We start from the raw sequence: 20,170 nt of genomic DNA on the forward strand, positions 1-20,170 counted from the left end.
GGTCGGATATGGGATTCATGGTTGGGCAGGACCCTTTCTTCCAAGGACGACAATTTCGTCATTGAACAAATAATTAGCAGCCAGTATTAATTAAAAGCTAAAATGTGGGGGCGGTGCTGTAACAAACAATTATGATCATGAATGTGGAAAGATTATGTCACATGCATATGCCTGGTTTCATGGTATTTTTTCCTGAACTTGATGCATTGAATTTGGTGGCATCTTAATTTAGTATGTTTCTACTATATGCGACAAACAAGTAGTTGAGTATGCTTTAGGTTCAATTTGTACTACATCCGTACATGTACGTAGTAGCAATATCATTGCGTCTTTCATCATTTTGAAAACATTTATATTTTATTTGGTGAATATGATTTTTCATTTCTTTTTTTTCTAATTTGTTATATTTAATATTGTTAATATAAAATTTGGTGGAAGAAATTTCAAGTGATTTATAAGTAAGTATTGAAAATCACTGGTGAAGAACTCGAAGAATCTAATGATATATAGATAGATTTTTGGGTGGTGTAACAGTGTCTAGAGTATTGTTGGAGAAAGAAGAAACTTATATAAAGGAAGGGCTTGGTGTCATAGCCTATGCTCAAAGGAGCACAAAATAACTTCAGATGATCATTTGAGTAAATTAAGCTTACTTAACCTATTAAGATAGTTCAATCCTTAGAACATTCTAGAAAGCTCATCTAATTGAAGCATGATGATTTAGTAAACACTCCCATAGATTTATTTTACCAAGTAAATTTGAATTCTAAGGGAAATAGAACATTATCTTCTAGATAAGTTTGAATTTAAATTGTTAATGTAATTTAATATGTACTATTGATGTAAGAGACTCAACTATAAATACAGGTCTTTCGAGTCTCATTTGTATCATTAAACATTAAGTAACCAATATGCTAAGCATTTACTCTAGAGCTTTCTTGAGTTTTCTTGCTTTTAGCTTGTTTTGCTTAGTAAATTTCTAACTTCAGATTCTCAACGTCAAAGGTTAAGGTTGACTTAGGCAATTTGAAGCAAATTCTTTGCTTAAGGCCGCATGGTTTTCTTGATTAAAATATAAGCTTGTGATAGTTGGTGTTAGAGCAAGATTTAGTCAAGTTACTAATTGAGATGGCAACTCATGTAGATGGTGAATGTGTCTAATTAAAAACTCGTAAAAGGGTTGAGAAATCTAGCAGCTTGAGAGATATGTTATTAGCAACGGAAGGTAGGGCTATCAAACTCAAGGAATCTACGGGGAAATATGCAAGAAAGCCTTGAGATTGTTGAGGCTAACATTGAAGAACTCGACTCTGCCGGAGATGAGCTTAAGGGTGAGATGCATGGTGCTTTTAATGCCATTATAGATATGTTGACCCTAAAAAATGTTGCTCTTGAAACAGTGGTGATGGCCTTGATGAAAAAGATAAAAGAATTTATAGGGATTTTGTTTTGTGCAAAATAGCTATGTATAATTATATGCTAGCTATGACACCCAAGCACAAGATTGAGGTCCCTAAGTTGAAAGAATTCAAGGGACCAGGTCTGCAAATGATATAGACAACTTTATTTGGGGAATGGAACAATAGTTCCACATTGTCGATATTAAGGATGATGCCATCGAGGTAAACACTACTTGTATGTATTTTTACTGATGTTGTTCTTTTGTGGCGGGGTCGTACGGATAAGAAACTTGGTGGCACCACTATTGGAGCTTAGGTAGAGTTGAAAACTAAATTCAAGGAACAATTTACCTAAAGTATGCTGAAGACGAGGCTCATGCCAAGTTGTAACGGCTCATGCAACAATGCAATGTTCATGAGTATGTGTAGGAGCTCAACGAATTAATGCTTTAGATTTTTTACTTGGGTCAAATAGAGACGTTTTGCTTTTTCATGGATGGACTTAAACCATGGGCTAAGGAAGAGTTGCAATGGAGAGTTGTCCAGGATCTTACCAAAGCCATAGCTATAGCTAAGTCCTTGATAGAGTTCAATGAAAAAGACAAATATAAGTCTTCCAAACCTAAGGACAAAGGCTATGATGGGGGATACCGTGAAGGACAGTCTAAAACTAGCAATAGGAAACCATTGACAGGAAAGTGGAAGTCCATCAAATAACAAGGAAAAAAAGAAAAAGAGTTAATGAAGTGCTTGTGTGATGGTTCGCACAAAAGAGAAGATTGTCTAAAGTAAGCCAAGGTGGATGCCATCAAAATGTGAAAGTTCATGTGACAAGATGCAAATATCTTTAGTTAGATAAACTCTTATGTTAACGAATAATCTTTAATTGAATTGTTGATTTAGTAAAATATTATTTAAATAACTATTAATTTAAATGAAACGATGAAAATCAATTATTTTATTCCTTTTAATTATACTTTTATGAAAAAAAAAGAGAGTAGAAGTATAAAGATTTTTGTGTTATTAGGGAAAAAAGAGTGAGACAAAAGAAAACGTTTTACAAACAAGACAAAGATGTTTCTGAAACAAGAAAAGACATCTATGAGCTTCCATTATATGATGACTTAATTTATTATAAATATATGGTGATGAATCAATATCATTGCATCCATCACACATCAAATATCATATATAAATTAAAAGAATAAAAAATCTGTTTTCTCCCTGCCGACAATTATTAACCATAACCATTTTTAAGGCTAAGATTATTGGTCACGTGAAGTCTGTGCAACCCCCTCCAAAGGAACGGATTAACCCATCGGGTTATAACTTATAAAGACAACCGGGTGGGCTTGGATTTGATTTTGTATTCTTAAATGGGTTAAATTATTAACTAAATTGCAAAATCATCTAACCATATTAAATGAAAATTTAAAATTAGACTTGATCGTATTTAAAATACATAGATCAAATTATACAAACATGTACATTGCATGGTCAACTTTAACTTAAAAGTAAATTTTAGAAGAGTTATTTTTTTAAACGCATTTATATTCGGTTGTCTATTAACTTGATATGTAGATATTTACAATTAAATCTAAATTTGAGTTAACATTTAATGCCCAAGCAAACAAATGAGTTGATAGAAGGACTTAGTCAAATTGTGTTGAAATTTAGGACCAAATTAAATTTATGTTATAATTTGAAGATGTTTGTAGTAATTAAACATTGTTAAATTATTATACAGAGGCATAATGATAAATTTAGCTATTAATATTTATATATATTATCATTAGAATATTATTATTTTTGGGGAATAATTATATTAAGATCATCCTAAAAAGTATAGTTTTTAGGCACCAATAAAATAGTATCATATTATTAAATTTTAAAGATAACAAAATATTATTATACACTCATCTATATTTAATATTTTCTCCAATTTAATTTAACTTTAATAATTAATTTTTTAAATTATAAACAAACACCTTTTCTTCATTTACAAATTTTAATCATTTTATTTTTTTTCCATAAGTTAATATTTTTTTATTTTTCTGCAACTATTTTTTTTAAAAAAATAGTAATTTTTGTGCAATTTTTTTCATCTCATTCACACATAATTTTAGTAATTATTTTATCCTAAACTTTGAAGTTTAGGGTTTGGATTCAAGATTTAAATTTTAGGTTTGGAGCTATAGGTTATAAGCTCGAGGTTAAAGGTTTAAAAGTTCAGAATTACATGATATAGATTGTTGATGTGGCATATAAAACAAAAAATGTCATATCAACCTGATATAGGTTGCTATGCTAAGATTATAAAAAGTAATGTTTTAGTCATCATTTTCGTAAAGAATAATTTAATTCATTTTAAAAGATAAATAACTAAATTTAACTAAGAGATAAAAGTTAAGTTGACAAAAAATTGTAAATATCGACGACTAAATTTAACATTATATATTATATTAAAAATAGGGATAAAATTTAAAATTATACATAAACTATAGTTTAATGTGCAATTATATACATGAACTTTGATTTTGTGTAATTTTATATATAAAATTTTGTTTTAATCTGATTCTTATAAATTATTAATACAATTATTGATATAACATCATTTTATGTTGATATTTTGTATACGTAAATAATTATATTTATTAAATATAAAAATAAATTGATGTATTTATTTTTTTTAAATATATAATTAAATTAAAATTAAAATTATAAATATATATTTGAACCATAATTAAAATTTTATGTTTATAATTGCATTACATTAAAATTTATATATACAATTATACATTAAATAATAAAAGTTAATGTATAATTTTAAGATTTATGTTTAAAAAATATATAAAAGAATCCAAGAAAAAGGGATAAGTGACGTGTAGAACAATCCAAGTGTCGTACGTGCAGGCTTTCTGGCTTAAGGCTTTAGGATAGAATCGTCATTGTAGAAGAAGACAAGGACAGCTGTCTGCACTTTGCTTTCCTTCTTCAAAGCATTGCCACTTTACAATTTCCAAATTCAATCACACCCTCTTCTCTTCTGCTTTTAATATAATTTTTTTTTTAAATTCTAAAAATTATAATCACGTTCGGCCGTGGATTTCTATGGTAGAAAAACAGTAAAGCTAAGAGAAAAAATAAAAGTTCTTAGTATCATCACCTCCGTCTCATTGTCCCTTGTCTCCCTGGGTGCTGCAGTCAGCTTCTTTGGATAAAGAAAGAGAAGGAGAAGTGAAAGGGAGTTAGAGGGAGTATGCCGGCGGCGCACGATAGTACTCGGTTCCCTTATTTCAGTGTCTGCCTCAGTTTCCACCAGTTCTAAAATCTGAACTTAGCTTTTTCTTACTTCATTTCATGAGCTATGACGGACCTAAAGAGAATCCTGTTGTTCTTTCGTTCTTCATTGTTCATTCTCTTAGCAGATTGGCTTGATTTTAAATCTAAAAAGAAGAAGAGGAGAGGGATTTGCAGTAGTAAAATACTTTGGATAAGGCGATTTTCGGGATTCTTTTTCGCAGCAATGTTGATGATTATTCTTTCCCCTTCACTCCACTCATTCCCTCCAGCTGAAGCCATTAAATCCTCTCACCTAGACAGCTACCTTCGATTACCATCGTACCAGGCGTCGCACTCTTCCAAGGATCGGTTTTCTTTTCGAAAGGCTTCTGGATTTCGTAATGCCGACGAATGTGGCTTCACCGACCGTAAAATCACCGGAGTCTGCGATCCTTCTTTAGTCCACGTGGCCATCACTCTCGATGTTGTCTACCTCCGTGGGTCAATTGCCGCCGTCCACTCCATTCTCCAGCATTCGTTGTGTCCGGAGAACATCTTTTTCCATTTCATCGTATCAGACGCCGATCTGGAAACTCTCGTTCGGTCCACGATCCCTCAGTTGAAGTTCAAGGTTTATTATTTCGATCCCGAGATTGTAAGGAACCTGATATCGTCTTCTGTTAGGCAAGCGCTTGAGCAGCCGTTAAATTACGCTAGGAATTACTTAGCCGATCTGCTAGAACCGTGCGTACGGAGAGTGATCTATTTGGACTCTGATCTAGTCGTTGTTGACGACATCACTAAGCTATGGATCACCAACCTGGGTTCACGGACAATCGGAGCACCCGAATATTGCCACGCCAACTTCACAAACTATTTCACCGGCGGTTTCTGGTCGGACCAACGGTTTTCGAGGACATTCAAAGGAAGGAAGCCGTGCTATTTCAACACAGGGGTGATGGTGATAGATCTAGTTAAATGGAGACGGGTCGGGTACACAAAACGGATAGAAAGATGGATGCAGATCCAGAAACGTTACCGGATCTATGAGCTTGGTTCGTTACCGCCGTTCCTGTTGGTTTTCGCGGGACGTGTGGCGCCCATCGAGCATAGATGGAACCAGCACGGGTTGGGTGGGGACAATGTGAAGGGAAGTTGTCGAGAATTGCACCCTGGTCCCGTCAGCCTCTTGCATTGGTCTGGTAGCGGTAAGCCATGGCTAAGGCTGGACTCAAATCGGCCATGTCCACTGGACGCATTGTGGGCGCCTTACGACTTGTACGGACACCCACATTGAAATCACAGCAAGGATATATTGGCCGGTAAATTCCTACCACGACTATTCATTTTTGTCACTTACATATTTTAATTCTATCTTTTTTAGATTGCCCATTCCATTAGCTACTCAAAATTTTTACTTTTCACAATTAAAAAAAGAGAATAGGGTTGTAGGCGAGGAGTGCAATGAGCAAAGACGTGGAATCCAATTAGCCGGTGAAAGGGGAGGATGCGGTGGTGCCATTGGCAGCGGTGTTAATAACTTCAGCACAGTCATGAAAATAAGCACATATATTTTCCCTTTTGTAACTTTTTATTTATTTATTTACATTGCCAAATAATGTGATACGTGCATACATATACAATGGTGGCATCAAGGGAATTCATTGTTGCGTATAGAAATGTTCAAAGTAGGAAATGGGACCGGATTCTTTTGTGCCCTGGCACCACACGTGGCCAGTTGTTTGAATTTTATTTTGTAAAAATAAAAGTTAGTCAGCACCATATGATTTGTTCCATTGTGGTTGGGTGGGTTCATTGTTAATGTTGTGACTAATTGGCTATGTGGCATCAATCTACATGCGACTGCTTTGCTAGTCTTTTCGTATCTATGAATAAATAGGGATATACTATACTCTATTTTTAACTAATTAATTGATTTAAACATGGTAACAGCTATTGGGGCCTACGTAGTTTTTGGTGGTGAAATCAGAAATGATGTTGACAGGTTTTCCAACTTAATTATTTTTAATTATGTCCTAATCATTTGGATGATTCTAGGAGGGGCGAGCATGGCATTGGTAGCCTTTTTGTTCCACAAGCCGGCCCCTGCACATATAACAAACCTTGGACATTTATTCTTTTTATTTTTTTAATCAATCCCCCTTTTTTTTTTACCTAATCTAATCTAAAAATAATTTTTATTTTGGGTTTCCCCTCATTTTGTTTTCTAAATTCCCACATTTATGAAGAAAGAAAACTTTTACTGCTTGAAGATTTTGCTTTTATAGCGGGTGTTGAGTTACTTACAAAACTGTCCCTGTTATGCCACCTGCACATTAGCACTCCTTATTGAATGTCGACAGTGATTTCCATAGCTGTCTGATAGTAGTATCTTTAAGCATTTGGGGTCATGCTTGTAGATAAAAAAAAAAAAATCTTGAGTGTTGCTACTCATACATACAAACAAACACAAGATGTATTTCGGCTGTTGGAAACCTTCTGTTGTTTTCTCCCAACATGGAGAGATTTAAAAGCATGGGCATGTTCGTCAAAAGAAGAAAATGGCGGGCTTAAAAATGACTGTTGAAGGTCTGCACAACCCTCTTTTACAGCTAGAAACAGCTATTGAGGTTAATGTGTGGGGGTGAAGAAGGGGACCATCAACAAAATTCTTTGGTCCCCCCTAAACTTTTATGGTAAATAGTTTCCATTTCAAATGAATAGTAACAAATGTCAAAACAAAATTACATTCAATGAGAACATATAGAGATACACAGAATGAAGTTGAGAAACTTCATGTCACTGCACAATTGAGCTGCCCCTATTACAGAAAAAAATACATCAAGGGAATTTGAACTTCATGTAATCCTTACTTCCAGATGGAGGATTGATGTATACCCAAAGCAACGAAACAATGATGGAGAGCAAGCCTGACCATACAAACACAATGGTTGGAACTTTTCCTCTTCTTCCCATCAATCCTTTTACAAATGGATAGAGATGGCAAAGGACCCAAAAGCTAAAGAACACCCCTCCGAGAAGCTTGCTCCAGTCTGGGAAAGGGCTGTACATGGTTCTTGCAACGGCCACTGCGATTGCGATTGAGTTTACCATCATGATTGTGATTGGAGGTACCATTAGAAAGCTCCATTTTACGACATATAGCTCTGCAAACTCATCTTCTTCGTCATCGGGGGTGGCGGATTTGGAAGTTAAGGTGAATGAGATGTCGACTCCTGCTATGACTTTTAGAAGTCCTTGTAGCACAGCTGCAGGATGAGCACTGGTTCCACCAATCAACCAAAACTGTTCGTTTCGCCACCAATCATGAAGTGTGATACCTGACCATTTGATTTCGAGTATGGCAAGTAGGCATAAGGTGATTGTGATGGCCAACAAGAATATCAAGAAGGTCACACTGAGAGCTTGCACTATGAACTGCCCTGAGAATAGAGAAACAGCTGGTAGAATGCAGTAGACTAGGAGAAACATAGAAGTGAAAGGGTACATTCCCACATTGAAATATGCTACTCTTTGCAAGAACTTCATTCGTCGAGTAGCAAAGAGTGCATTGTTTCTCGAAAAGAATATCTCGACAGAACCGGTTGCCCAACGAAGTACTTGGTGCAACCGATCTGTTAGATTGATAGGGGCAGTCCCACGGAATGCGTCCCTCTTGGTTACACAGTACACTGATCTCCATCCACGGTTGTGCATTCTATAACCGGTTACCACATCTTCTGTGACAGAGCCATATATCCATCCTACTCGTTTTCCCCACTCAGTTTTATCTTCATAGAAGCACGATATAACACTAATGGCCTCTGCAACTGTTGCAGCATCCAATGGCTCACGCGGCACTGCAAGAGAACCTGCTGGCCTGCCTTGGTTTCGCATTCCTTGCATATCTTGGAGCAACCTTCCTTGGTATTCAGCGACCGGGATCGATGCTACCAGAGAAGTGGAGTTCCCAAATCTTTTAGGAAGAAGCAAAGACTCAATATCTGTATCATCATCATCATCATCATTGTGTTCCCCATTAATAGGCAATACTATCTCATCTTCTGCTTTCTTTGTCACCTTGGGTTTCCTCAAAAGTAACTTGATTTTCCTTCTACCAAACCATCCATGATGTTCAGTAGCTCTAGGAGGACTAAACCCATAGAGTGCAGTTCTCCTGAAAATGCAACCTGTACCTACATACATTGGACCCTGTAAACCATCAAGAGCTCTCATGCTCACATCAAAGAACACGGTATTATGATTTGCATATCGGTCATTGGGATCAATCCCTTCAAACCTTTGTGGGAATTGAACATAACAAATCCTATCACCACCTCTGTCAAGCATGAAACACATTCCTTCCCTAAGAGCCAATGAATTGTAAATGTAATGATCACAGTCAAGATTGAGGATGAATGGACCATTTGACATGATAGCACTGGTTCGAACCAAAGCATTCATCGCTCCAGCCTTCTTGTTGTGATCATAACCTGGACGTTTCTCACGAGACACATAAACCAACAATGGCAACCTTGTATCTACTTCTCTTGTGTCAATCAAGTTCTCCCCATCTGCTTCTGCACCATAAACTGGTTCTGCATTCGGTGGAGCAAGCATTGCCTGCAAAGTAAAAGACTAAAACTTAAGCATTTGGAAACAAACACAAAAGCAGTAGCTAATTTGAGTCTGAAATATATACCTGTATGATCCCAGCATGGTCTCCTTTTGAATGGTCAGGCTGTGCAGAAGCCCAAGTGCCAGGCCAGTGAGAACCATCAGACATCCAAGTAGCCTTAGGGACTTTAATAGGGTCTGAAAGATTGCCTCCCATTTTCATTTGTGTCTTTTTTGCTCGAAGCTCTTCATGGGCATTGTAAGCATCTGATCTCCTCCTAATGGATTCAGGCAATGAGTTAATCCTCACCTTAAATTCATCATACTCTCTTTTCACCCTTCTCCTCTCCCTAACAAAATCAAGCCTCACTTTGTTCTTAAGAAAATCACGCTTCTGCCCAAGATACGCCTCGGGATTTCGGGGTTCGATGTTATGTTTACGGCAAAATGGAACCCAAACTCTAGCAAAGCTGGCTGTCTCGGCTAAAGCTTCAAATGTTAGAAGAGCTCCACCATCATCTGAAAGATAACAAGCAACTTTTTCTACTGGATAGTCAACAGCTAGGATTGAAAGGATGGTGTTTGCAGTCACAAGAGGAGGTTCTTTTTCAGGGTCTGCCGTGGAAACGAAGACATCAATCCCTGGAAGGTCGGATCGTCCTTTCGGGTTTCGAAGGTTCGGAGACTCAAAACGCTCTTTAAGAACAGAGAGGTCGGTTATTCTGTTTACAGGGCAGAGCTTAGGGAGCTGATCTAGGAGCCAGGAAAAGGCAAACCAGAGCTCACACGTTATGGACATTCCCCATAGCCACATTGCATCACGGTTAGGGTGCCTAATCCTCCATGTGAGAAAGAAACCCAGGGCAACAAGACGTAGTATAATAAGCAGCCTGCACATATAAACATATAAACATATTCATGGTTAAGCACAAAACCACAAACAACAGATTCAAGGCTAATTTTCAATGTAAAATCACAAAGCGACAAACAACATAACTTGAATTCAAATCACAAAGCCACATAACTTAAATTCAAGGCTAAGCACAAAGACACACAAACAACAGATTCAAGACTAATTTTCAATGTAAAATCACACAACTTGACCATAGTATAGATTACTGCAACTGCAACATAAATTCAGATCACTCTACTTGAAATCACATTGCAATTAACCAGCTTGTTGGTATTTTAATATCGGTTTCGTCTTTCATGTTCCAATAATAATGCTGAGGAACTCTAAAAAGAATTAGAAGGTAAATTAGAAATTACCTGTATGGACTGAGAATTGCAGGGGAAACTCCAACTTTCCTAGTCAAAGGCCTCTTACTTCTCTCTCCAAAATCTGGGGGGTTCTCAAAGCCACTAGCACCTGATCCATAACCATCTTTAGGCCATAAAGCATTCCCATACCCGTAAGTACCTTTAGTCTCAAACAACCACCTGGTATGATCGAAATCTGGTGGATGATTCGGCCCTTTGAATGATTTCACAAGTGAAAGTCTTTTATCCAACTTGGACTCACGCATTGAAGGCAAAGGCAAAGCCTGATCATCCTCTTCAGAATCAGACGTGACCTCGTCATCTTCATCATCATCGCTAACGTCCTTGTAAGGCTCTTTACATCCAGGACAATGACCCCCACCACTTGCCACGCAATCCAAGTAACAATCCCCACAAATCTTAAACCCACACTCACATTTGCCTTCAATTTCCTTCTCATCACACCCTTTCATCCCACAAACCAGGCCTGATTTCAATGTCTCGGGCCTTTCCAAGGAACCATCAATGACATGACCACGGGTAACGCAATTGTACCCTCCTGTGAAAATAGTGCCCGAAATGAAACTCCTCTCGGGTTTCAGCTTCAACCCATCTTTCCCTTCTTCGTTAAGGCTTGTTTGGGAGGTTGAGATGGATTGGTGATCGGGAGTTGGTGGGATATGCACCGTATACGTTACGAACTCTGAGTTTATCTCTTCAATTGGAATTGGATCGTCTTGCGACATGGAGCAATACCTTCCTCCACTTGAAGCCCGTCGATTCCCTCTGCTACCCAGCGGACTAGGTGAATTTGGGTTGTTTGATTTCGAAGCTCGTGGAACTGGACTCGTCAACCCCATGCTTCTACTCCCAGTCTCTTTGCCTCCCGATGACGAAACCGTTATCGTCACCGGAGAAGAAGACGGAGAAGAGGCCGTTTTCAGCACCATCTTTACTATCAAATTTTGAAAGAAAAAGAAAAGAATATTACTAGAAAAAAAAAGCAAAGAAATGAGGAGAAACTCACAAGAATCTGAAGAGAAATGAAGATGAAAGGAGTTAAATGCTGCATTTGAATTTTGAATTGAAATGGAAGGGATTTATTAATCTATTACTATATTATAAGAGCAGAAAAAAGAAGTTTCTATTAACGGTCGACTAATATGGACTGTAGATCTGATAGGATCTGAGGGATTTTGGGTGAATTGAAACGGTCGATGTACAGGGGCCCAGGATGAAGATAAAAGTCAAAAAGTGGAGGGCTTTTCTTAACGTCCAACGGTCGACTTATCTATAAACGGTGCAAAATATTGGGTCCCCTCAACGTAAAATAGTGGGTCCATCCTTCATATTTTTGCACTTACCTTTTTATTCATCAGCTAAGAGGACAACGTGAGACATTCATTTAAAAGGTTAATAATTAATTTAGTCCCTAAACTCTAATAAAATATCAATTTGATACTTTTAAATTTTTTCTTAATAATAATTCTAAAAAATTTAAAGTATAAACTACACAGATAGTCATCCCGGTTTTAATGCGTTCCTATTTTGGTCACTGAATTGTTTTTTGGTTAATTTAGTCACACCATTAGATAAATTGTCATTTTTAGTCACTCCACCATTAAAATGCATTGGTCACTAAATGAAATGTTGACGTGTCAATCTTTTGATTAGTATAACAACAAATTTAGTCTTTAACACTTTACACATTCTGTCAATTTGTTCCTAATTCTAAAAAAATTCAACAAATTATTTAACCCTCAATATTTTCACTTTTTTTAATTTAGTCCAAATTCAAAAAATTCAAAAATATTATAATTTTAAAAACTTGAAAAAAAATAAAATTCATTATAAAATAACATAAAAAATATAAATTACTAAAAGAATATATAAAATTATATAAAGGCTTAAATATGAATTAGGTTGAGGGATTCAAATCAATATTTCTTGAATTTTAACAAAATTTTCAACAATTTTTAAGAAAATTTCTCTCGAATTTTTTGAACCAATATTTTTATTTTTCTTTAAACCCTACCGAGCTAAACAAGTCCTTTAAATTAATTTTTTGAATCAATCACTACCAAATCCAATCAGAACCATGATTAAATAGTTGGTTGAGGGATTCAAATAAAAAAGCCTTTACTTATAGAAACATCTTTAGCTCCATTTCAACGGCAAAGTGCAAGGCTTTGAGGGATTCAAATGCTTAAAACTAATTGGTGCTTAACCGACCGGTTTTTCCTAATTAAAAAGAAAATGCGAAACTAAGTTTGAGTATGTCTATAAAAAAATCGACTTTGGGTGTGAGTTTAATGGTGAGTACTCAATGGCGAAGTGATGATATAGTTTGAGTCTGGTAAAGTTGGATATGAATTTGGTATGGTATTTGAGATTGTGAGGTTTGGCCAAGAGTACAAGAACAGTGAGAATCTTAAAGATGAACGGGAAATTAGATAAAGGGATGAATATTGTTTTACAAAGTTTCTCTCTTTTGTTTGATTGACCAGAAAATCATGTAATAAGAAAGAAAAGTTTGAACTTTTTTTCTTGTAATTAATCACAACTTTGCATATATAAAAAGTAGGAGCATTTTGTGGGGTTTTCATGATTTTGAATTATAACAAGAAAATTTTACTTACTTTGATTTTGGGTTTTGATCAACTATTTTTTGAATGTTTTATTTATAAATTTTTAAAATTTGGACTAAATTGATAAAATGCACAAACAGTAAAGGTTAAATTTATTGAATTTTTAGAATTAGAACCAAATGAGAATTAAGACTCTACGTAATTTTATATATTTTTAAAATACTTTATATTTTTATGTCCTTTTATAATAATTATATATTTTTTAAAGTTCTTAAAATTATTGAATTTTTTGAATTTGGATTAAATTGACAAAATGTGCAAACATTGAGGGTTAAATTTATTAAAAATGTCTAGAATTAAAACCAATTTGACAGAATGTGTAAAGTGTTAAGAGCTAAATTTGTTATTATACCTATTAAAAGACTATTGCATCAGTATTCCATTAAGTGACTAAGGCATTTATTGGTGGAGTAATTAAAAATAAAAATTAATCTAATAGAAGTAGGTAAATTAAGAAAAAAAATCGGTAACCAAAATAGAAACGCATTAAAACTTGGGTGACTATCTAAGTAGTTTACCCCTTTAAATTTTTTAGAATTATTGTTAAGAAAGTATCAAATTGATATATTAGTTATAATTTAGGGGATAAATTGGTTATTAACCCTTTAAATTAATGTGAACATCAACCCTCTTAACGGAAGCTAACTAATGAGTGACAAAAATGTAATATTTCAATAACTTTAATGACAATTATATAACTTTCAAAAGTTATATGATTGAAATGTAATTTTAATCAAAAGTTAGGGATAATTGATGTAGTTACCTAAAAAACTATTCTAAAGAAAAGACAAAAAAACTAATACTCACTCACATGATTGGCTAGTATATTATGTCCAATTTGCAAAGGTGGAGCTCATTGGGCCATAATGAAATTAAGGGCTAGTTTAGCAATGTTTTTAAAAAAGTTTTTGAAAAGTGATGGAGAAAAATACTTTTAAAAAGTTTAGTTTAAAATTTGAGTGTTTAACATTATTGTCAAAAAGTGCTTTGGAGAAATAAAATGTTCATTTTAAACATGTTATTATCAAGTAACAAATATGCATTTAAATAATATTTAAATTAGTTAATATTATTATATTTTAGTAAGAATATAAAATATTTATTATCACTTGTTGTTAATATTTTAATATATGAAATATAAATTTTAAATATTTTTAAGCAATAAATATTAATTATTTATAAAATTTAATTAGAATATATAAACTATATTTTAAATATTTAAATATAACCATTAAATATTTGTAATTAGTATTTTAAAAAATATTTTTTTATTTCTAATTAATGATTTTAACACATTTGTAATTAAGCACCAAAAAAAAGGAGAGAAGAAAGTACTATATTATTTGAGGAGTGAAAAATAATTAAGCACCAAAAGTTCTTTTGGGAGAGAAAAAATTAAATTTAAATTCTCCTTTTTAGAAGAGCTTAGCAAAAAATTTCAGCCAAAAGTAACTTTTTAACACAACTTTTCTTCCAAAAGTGCTTTTGGAGCTAAAAGTATTTTTTTAAGCACTACTAAACAGGCCCTAAGGCCAAGTTTAGAAAATTTTCAGCTTTTGGGTTAATTTTTTTACTTAAGGAGAATATTTTTCACTTAAAAAACAATTTGTTTAGGTATATTTTTGTCCTAAAAATATTTTTTAAAAGCAATCCTAAATTTACCCTAAACCATAAAGAGAACTTTAATCGAACTAAATATAATTATCAAATACAAGAAATTTTCATACTAAAAAAAAAAAGTCAACAACTATAGGTTTATGTTGAAAGAAATTGACACAAATATAAAATGTATACAAATTATTATAAGTATCAAATTTTATATTAATATAATACTTTAAAATATAGCTATTACCAAGTTTAGTAAATTGTAATATCAAATTGAGTAATTATGATTGCTTGTAAACATTGTATTTCCAGAACTTATAACTAATGCTAATCTAATTGGAGAATATATATATATATATTCATATATAGATAGATAGAGCAATATTTCCGATTCCAAGCATTAGCTCACAGCAGTCCAGAGGCCGTCCTTCTTAATTGTTTTCGCGCCATGTCTGAGCCTATGCTACTTCCTAAGACCTAAGTTTAAAAACAAGAGGAAAAAAATCAATCTCTATATACATTATCATGTATATACATATATACATATATATATATATATACATACTTGAAAATATTGGAGAGAAGGGAATTTTGTGCAAGTACCAGAAGCAGCCTTTTCATATCTGCATTCTTCTTGCGGAATTTCTCGACTTCCACTTCTAGCCATTTGATGTAAGCCTGATGATATATATATGTGCAAAACAATGAAAAAAGGATTTCATTTGGAAGTCTAAAAATTACAAGCTAGCTTTAGGGTGTTTTTTACCTTCTTTTCTTCAAATGCACGAGCTGCTGCCTCTCTATTTTTGATTTTATGTAATTCCTTCTTTTCTGCAGCTTCTTTAGAACCTCTTTCAAGTCTCTTCCTGGTACGCCATTTCTTGATCACATGTTGTTCGTTGTTTAGTTTAGGTTTGACATTCATTAGTTCAGCAGTGGTCACCATGGTGATAGTGCTGCCACGGCAGCTCCGACCTTGATCATGTCCTTGATTAACTTCTCCCTCGTTTAGAATGGAATGCAGTTCGTCGAAATCGATGAGTTCGTTGATGTTAGTGAGATTGTAGTCCAACAAAGTTGGGGGAAAGAAGATACTTTCAAAAGCATCATCGTCTTGTAAAAGTAGCTTCATGTCAAGGTGTTGGGCTCTTTGTCCACAAAACTCATCTTCATTTTTCAACTGCTCCATAGTGTTTCAATTCTTAATTTGAAAAAAGGGATTGATTTTAGATGAAACAAGAAATATGATTGAAGTCCAAGATTATTTAAGTGATTGGACGCAAGGGGAGGGAAATCACGATTGTTGCATGTACTATCTGGGAATAACAAAAGGAAATCATGTGTACGGCGTCTGGGAGAATTCTAGAGCCCCCAAATATAGACTTGATCCCTTGTGAACTGTAAGAGCCTTGAACCTGAACATGGGTTAGACTTCCTGGGCTGGCCTAGACCCAATTTTCCAAGCAAGGGCTGGAGACTAATGTTATCTGGACAAACATAAAATGCTTCAATCACCATACGTCCCCGGTTTAATTTTAAATTTTTCGTCAACTCGTTTTAAAGTATCAATTTCATATCAATCAAGTTATTCTGTCAATTTAATCATTAAATTTAGTTTTAAACATTTAAATATGAAGTCGAAAATATTTAAAACATATGAATCAAATTATAAATACATATACACGTACCAAATGAACCACTTGAATCTAAAGTAAAAAAAGAAAAAAGAATTATAATCTTCCTAAATTTTAAGGACATCGTGTTTGTACATATATGTTTACTATTTGATATATGTATTTTAAATATGATCTGCGTTAAATCTGAATTAGTATTATAATGATAAACTTGATAACTAGATTGACAGAAAGATTTGATCGATGCAAGAATGATATTTTAAGGATTCAATTAAAATATTTTAAATTTTAGAGATAAATTTAAAATTTGGATGATAGTTTGAAAACATTTGCTACAATTAATTTAAAAGAAAAGGAAAAGAAAATGGCTATTAGGTCATGTTAAATACAATTTAAGGGTGAAGGTAGAAATTTTTTAAAAAAATTTAGAATTGAAGTAAAATACAATTTTATCAATATATTAATCTATAACTTAACAATTTTATGAAGAATCTATAGTTAATTTTTTTGGAGTGACCATAGCTCCTATTAGATCTGATTATGGGTTGGGTTTAAGTCGGATCGATGTAAAATTTTAAGTTCGGGTTCGATCCGACCCAAAAAATGGGTTTAAAATTCTGTTCAAACCAAACCTAGATAAAAAATGTTAAATTTGAGCCTGACTCAGCCCGCTCGTCTTATTATTTTTAAATTATTTTTTATATAAAAAAATTAAAAATATAATACATCAAATATACAAAAAATATTAAAATAAATGTTTCTCAACAAAGTAAAAATACATTAAAAAATATTTATACTTAAATAATACAAAGATAATTACAACTTAACAAACAAGTACATTTAAAATAGTAACAAAATTAATAATAAAACAAGAGTTGTACAATATCTAAACAAAAGTTCTACAATATCTAACTAATAACAACAAAATAGTAGTAATATAATAACGAAATGACAGCAAAATAACATTAAAAAATTAAATTAATTCAGGTCGTGCACAAGCCAAAAACCTACCTAAGGCTTGGTCCGTTTTAAAAATTGACCTTATTTTTTGTTTAATCTCATTTTTTGGCCTATATTTTTGTTTAAATTTTTTTATTTTTCAAACAAACCTTTAAATTTAGACAGATGACCTAACACATTATGAGAACTAACTCCAACCTGTGTTTGATACTAACATGTGTCTTTGATTCAACATTATTTCAATCGAATTTAAAAATATATAAATTTGAATTATTTATATTTGAGTTACATTTAAAATCAAACTTAATTGACTAGCTCTTTTTTTTAATACGCAAAATAGAAAAACAACAAAAAAAAGCAAACTGGAATGAAAGTAGAAATTGATGCAATGGCAAGGTAAAACGTAAGCCACAAATGGTATACTAGCATGGACCACAGCATTTTCTCAGCACTTTAGAGACACCAATCTTGTGGCTCCGCACTGTTGCTGCTGCATGTGGCCAACAAAATCCTCACTTTCAATCGAACCCTCTCGAACTTTCTGCAACCTTCCCCCCATCTTTGTGCCTTTCTACGCCTTCGACACCTATTTTCTTGCAGAAACTCATGTTGTTATTGCATGTCTATAAATCTTACCCAAATATTATTTCGTTAATCATAATGTCATTGTGTCAACCTCTTTAAAGTGCCAAACCCTCTTTTTATAAAATCCAAACAGCTTCATTGCTGTTTGTTGTGGTGGTGGTGGTGGTGAAAAATGTCCAAATCTGGAACTTGTTATTATTCAGTGCTTGGAATTTCTGAACAAGCTTCCCCTTCTGAAATTCGTGAAGCTTATCGTAGACAGGCTTTGGTATATATATACTATATAATTATGTCAACTTTTCTTGACTCCTTGATTAATGTAAACTAATGGGTTCTCTTTCATTTTGTAATTTGTGCATGTGATTTTGAAAGAAATGGCATCCTGATAGATGGATGAAAAACCCCAATGTATCAGGTGAAGCTAAGAAACGATTTCAACAGATTCAAGAGGCTTATTCAGGTGGGTTATTTGTGTTCTTTTTTTAATGTTTGTTTATTAAATAGATAATCATATTGATAAACTTAATTAAAGGATGTGTTTTTGTTATAATTATGCAGTTTTATCGGATAAAGGAAAGAGAAAGATTTATGACGCTGGGTTGTTGGGTCTACTTACAGACGATGATGATGAAGTGAGTCATCTGTTATTTTTTTATTAGAAAAATCCCATATGTGATATCAATCTATACGGTACTGATATGAATTACATAACAGGGGTTTCTTAACTTCATGCAAGAAATGGCTTTGATGATGCAAAATGTGAACTCAAAGGTATACCCTCTTTTTTCCATATGCAAGAAATTAAAAGGGTCATGGTTTACTTAAAATTTCTGGGGTTTGGCTTTACTTTTTGTAGGAAGGAAACAGCTTGGAGGATCTTCAAGGATCGTTAATGGATGTGATGGCTGAAGATGAAAGACGTATATTTGGATTTGAATGGGATTCTTCTCAAAATGCTAAGAAGAGAGCACGTTTTTGCTGATGGCCTTAATGGTTGGTTTTTATTTGGCAAATTAAGGGGCAATTCAAAGAAGGCATTCATCTGTTCTTCTTATATGTCTTAAATATTCTTTATTTTGTACAAATTAGCTAAGAAATATACAAAATATTTCTATTTTCTCCTTTCTTTTTCCTTTACCATGATACTAATTCATAATATTATCATTTCTAAAGGGATAATATAGCAATTTTTTTTTAAATTTTTTGAGGAGTCAAAGCCACTACTTGCTCTTTTTAGTGTCGTCCCCTGCTCCTCTTCCTATATAGACCCTTTCATTGCCAACGCCGTTGCCTCCTTTCCCTTGTCTCTCTACCTCTACCTCTTACTACTTCTCACTATCTTGACCGATTCCCCACTTCTACCCTATTTTTACCCCGTCGTGGGGCTTGTGCCAATGGCTCGTGCTCAATGGGGGTTTACTTTTTCGAATATGTGACATGCATGTTTTGTCTACATTTGATTCGAAAATCTATGCTAATACCCACCGGGAAGATTATGAACATTGGGATTACAAACAACACACTAATTCACAACATTTTTTATGTCTAAAGCCCAATAATGGTTTGTTTTCGAGTTGATTGTAATTTACCATAGTTTTTATTCGTTGTGGCAATTTTTAAGATCAGGTGTTGTTCCTGGTATGATTTGATCTAACATCAAGCACTCATACTGTTTTCTCTGGCAGCAATACACGACAGCTTCCCTCCCAGTCTGGCTTGGGTCTCTTAGGGTTCATTGTATGATCATCACGAACTAGATATATAACCGACAGTTTAGGTTGGCCAAATATGTGCTGTTAAATGGAAATATTTCATCCATTCAATTTCTTGTTTTTGCTTTGCATAAAGTAACCGAAGAACTGTTAAATAGGGAATAAGGGCGGTCACTTTCTCGAGCAATTTTCTTTCAACATATGTGGACTCTAGCTTTACGTATTACCAGATTGGTTGAGTAACACAAATTTTATGGTCTTGTATTGGTCCCATCCCATTGCCTTCGATATATACGATGGTTTTACAGGTTGCCCATGAAAAGGGACACACGTCAAATCCCCCTCCACCCCTTCCCCAAAAAAAACTAAATAATGTTAGGTACCCTCTAGTGTCACGGACCAGAGTTCAAAGCCTGTGACCGTCGAGCCAAATGCATCCGATGGAGGTCTATTACTCAGATGGGGAT

At 33.9% G+C, this 20,170-nt stretch overlaps 4 protein-coding genes across 7 annotated transcripts; 2 read left to right on the plus strand and 2 right to left on the minus strand.

The window, feature by feature from the left end:
• Window positions 1-4,332: 4,332 nt before the first annotated feature.
• On the plus strand, window positions 4,333-6,478 carry LOC107925679 (probable galacturonosyltransferase-like 7). 2 transcript variants are annotated; one of them, XM_016856391.2, is made up of 2 exons: window positions 4,333-6,004; window positions 6,120-6,478. In XM_016856391.2, exon 1 carries the CDS (start codon window positions 4,768-4,770, stop codon window positions 5,977-5,979), a length of 1,212 nt encoding a protein of 403 aa, XP_016711880.1. In that variant the 5' UTR covers window positions 4,333-4,767; the 3' UTR covers window positions 5,980-6,004; window positions 6,120-6,478. The 2 variants fall into 2 exon arrangements, with proteins under 2 accessions (XP_016711880.1, XP_016711882.1); XM_016856393.2 differs by having other exon boundaries at window positions 6,127-6,478.
• Window positions 6,479-7,371: 893 nt separating this feature from the next.
• LOC107925659 (cellulose synthase-like protein D5) lies at window positions 7,372-11,704 on the minus strand. The gene is made up of 3 exons (NM_001327254.1): window positions 10,569-11,704; window positions 9,385-10,189; window positions 7,372-9,305 (listed from the first exon to the last, which is right to left on the minus strand). Exons 1-3 carry the CDS (start codon window positions 11,507-11,509, stop codon window positions 7,524-7,526), a joined length of 3,528 nt encoding a protein of 1,175 aa, NP_001314183.1. The 5' UTR covers window positions 11,510-11,704; the 3' UTR covers window positions 7,372-7,523.
• A 3,283-nt stretch (window positions 11,705-14,987) lies between these two features.
• Window positions 14,988-16,052, minus strand: LOC107925633 (uncharacterized). Of its 2 annotated transcripts, none has more exons than XM_041082935.1 (3): window positions 15,579-16,052; window positions 15,378-15,490; window positions 14,988-15,289 (listed from the first exon to the last, which is right to left on the minus strand). In XM_041082935.1, exons 1-3 carry the CDS (start codon window positions 15,999-16,001, stop codon window positions 15,283-15,285), a joined length of 543 nt encoding a protein of 180 aa, XP_040938869.1. In that variant the 5' UTR covers window positions 16,002-16,052; the 3' UTR covers window positions 14,988-15,282. The 2 variants fall into 2 exon arrangements, with proteins under 2 accessions (XP_040938869.1, XP_016711828.2); XM_016856339.2 differs by having other exon boundaries at window positions 15,416-15,490; window positions 15,579-16,050.
• Window positions 16,053-17,861: 1,809 nt separating this feature from the next.
• Window positions 17,862-19,934, plus strand: LOC107925563 (dnaJ homolog subfamily B member 3). 2 transcript variants are annotated; one of them, XM_016856282.2, is made up of 6 exons: window positions 17,862-18,259; window positions 18,364-18,451; window positions 18,550-18,623; window positions 18,706-18,762; window positions 18,848-18,984; window positions 19,677-19,934. In XM_016856282.2, the coding sequence occupies exons 1-5, from the start codon at window positions 18,164-18,166 to the stop codon at window positions 18,971-18,973; spliced, it is 441 nt and encodes a 146-aa protein (XP_016711771.1). In that variant the 5' UTR covers window positions 17,862-18,163; the 3' UTR covers window positions 18,974-18,984; window positions 19,677-19,934. The 2 variants fall into 2 exon arrangements, with proteins under 2 accessions (XP_016711771.1, XP_016711770.1); XM_016856281.2 differs by lacking the exon at window positions 19,677-19,934 and having other exon boundaries at window positions 18,848-19,113.
• The last annotated feature ends 236 nt before the right edge of the window (window positions 19,935-20,170 follow it).

This window comes from Gossypium hirsutum, chromosome A12 (genome assembly GCF_007990345.1).
Source record: "Gossypium hirsutum isolate 1008001.06 chromosome A12, Gossypium_hirsutum_v2.1, whole genome shotgun sequence".
NCBI classification, from domain to species: domain Eukaryota; kingdom Viridiplantae; phylum Streptophyta; class Magnoliopsida; order Malvales; family Malvaceae; genus Gossypium; species Gossypium hirsutum.

Excerpts from the sequence above, each read along its gene's own strand:
- LOC107925679 (XM_016856391.2), top strand. The coding sequence starts at position 4,768 with ATGACGGACCTAAAGAGAATCCTGTTGTTCTTTCGTTCTTCATTGTTC.
- LOC107925659 (NM_001327254.1), bottom strand. The coding sequence starts at position 11,509 with ATGGTGCTGAAAACGGCCTCTTCTCCGTCTTCTTCTCCGGTGACGATA. Across the intron at positions 10,190-10,568 it reads GCAATTCTCAGTCCATACAG|GCTGCTTATTATACTACGTC; the intron begins GTAATTTCTAAT and ends TTATATGTGCAG. Across the intron at positions 9,306-9,384 it reads ACCATGCTGGGATCATACAG|GCAATGCTTGCTCCACCGAA; the intron begins GTATATATTTCA and ends TTTACTTTGCAG.
- LOC107925633 (XM_016856339.2), bottom strand. The coding sequence starts at position 16,001 with ATGGAGCAGTTGAAAAATGAAGATGAGTTTTGTGGACAAAGAGCCCAA. Across the intron at positions 15,491-15,578 it reads GTGCATTTGAAGAAAAGAAG|GCTTACATCAAATGGCTAGA; the intron begins GTAAAAAACACC and ends ATATATCATCAG. Across the intron at positions 15,290-15,415 it reads ATATGAAAAGGCTGCTTCTG|GTCTTAGGAAGTAGCATAGG; the intron begins GTACTTGCACAA and ends TTTTAAACTTAG.
- LOC107925563 (XM_016856282.2), top strand. The coding sequence starts at position 18,164 with ATGTCCAAATCTGGAACTTGTTATTATTCAGTGCTTGGAATTTCTGAA. Across the intron at positions 18,624-18,705 it reads TTACAGACGATGATGATGAA|GGGTTTCTTAACTTCATGCA; the intron begins GTGAGTCATCTG and ends ATTACATAACAG. Across the intron at positions 18,763-18,847 it reads TGCAAAATGTGAACTCAAAG|GAAGGAAACAGCTTGGAGGA; the intron begins GTATACCCTCTT and ends TACTTTTTGTAG.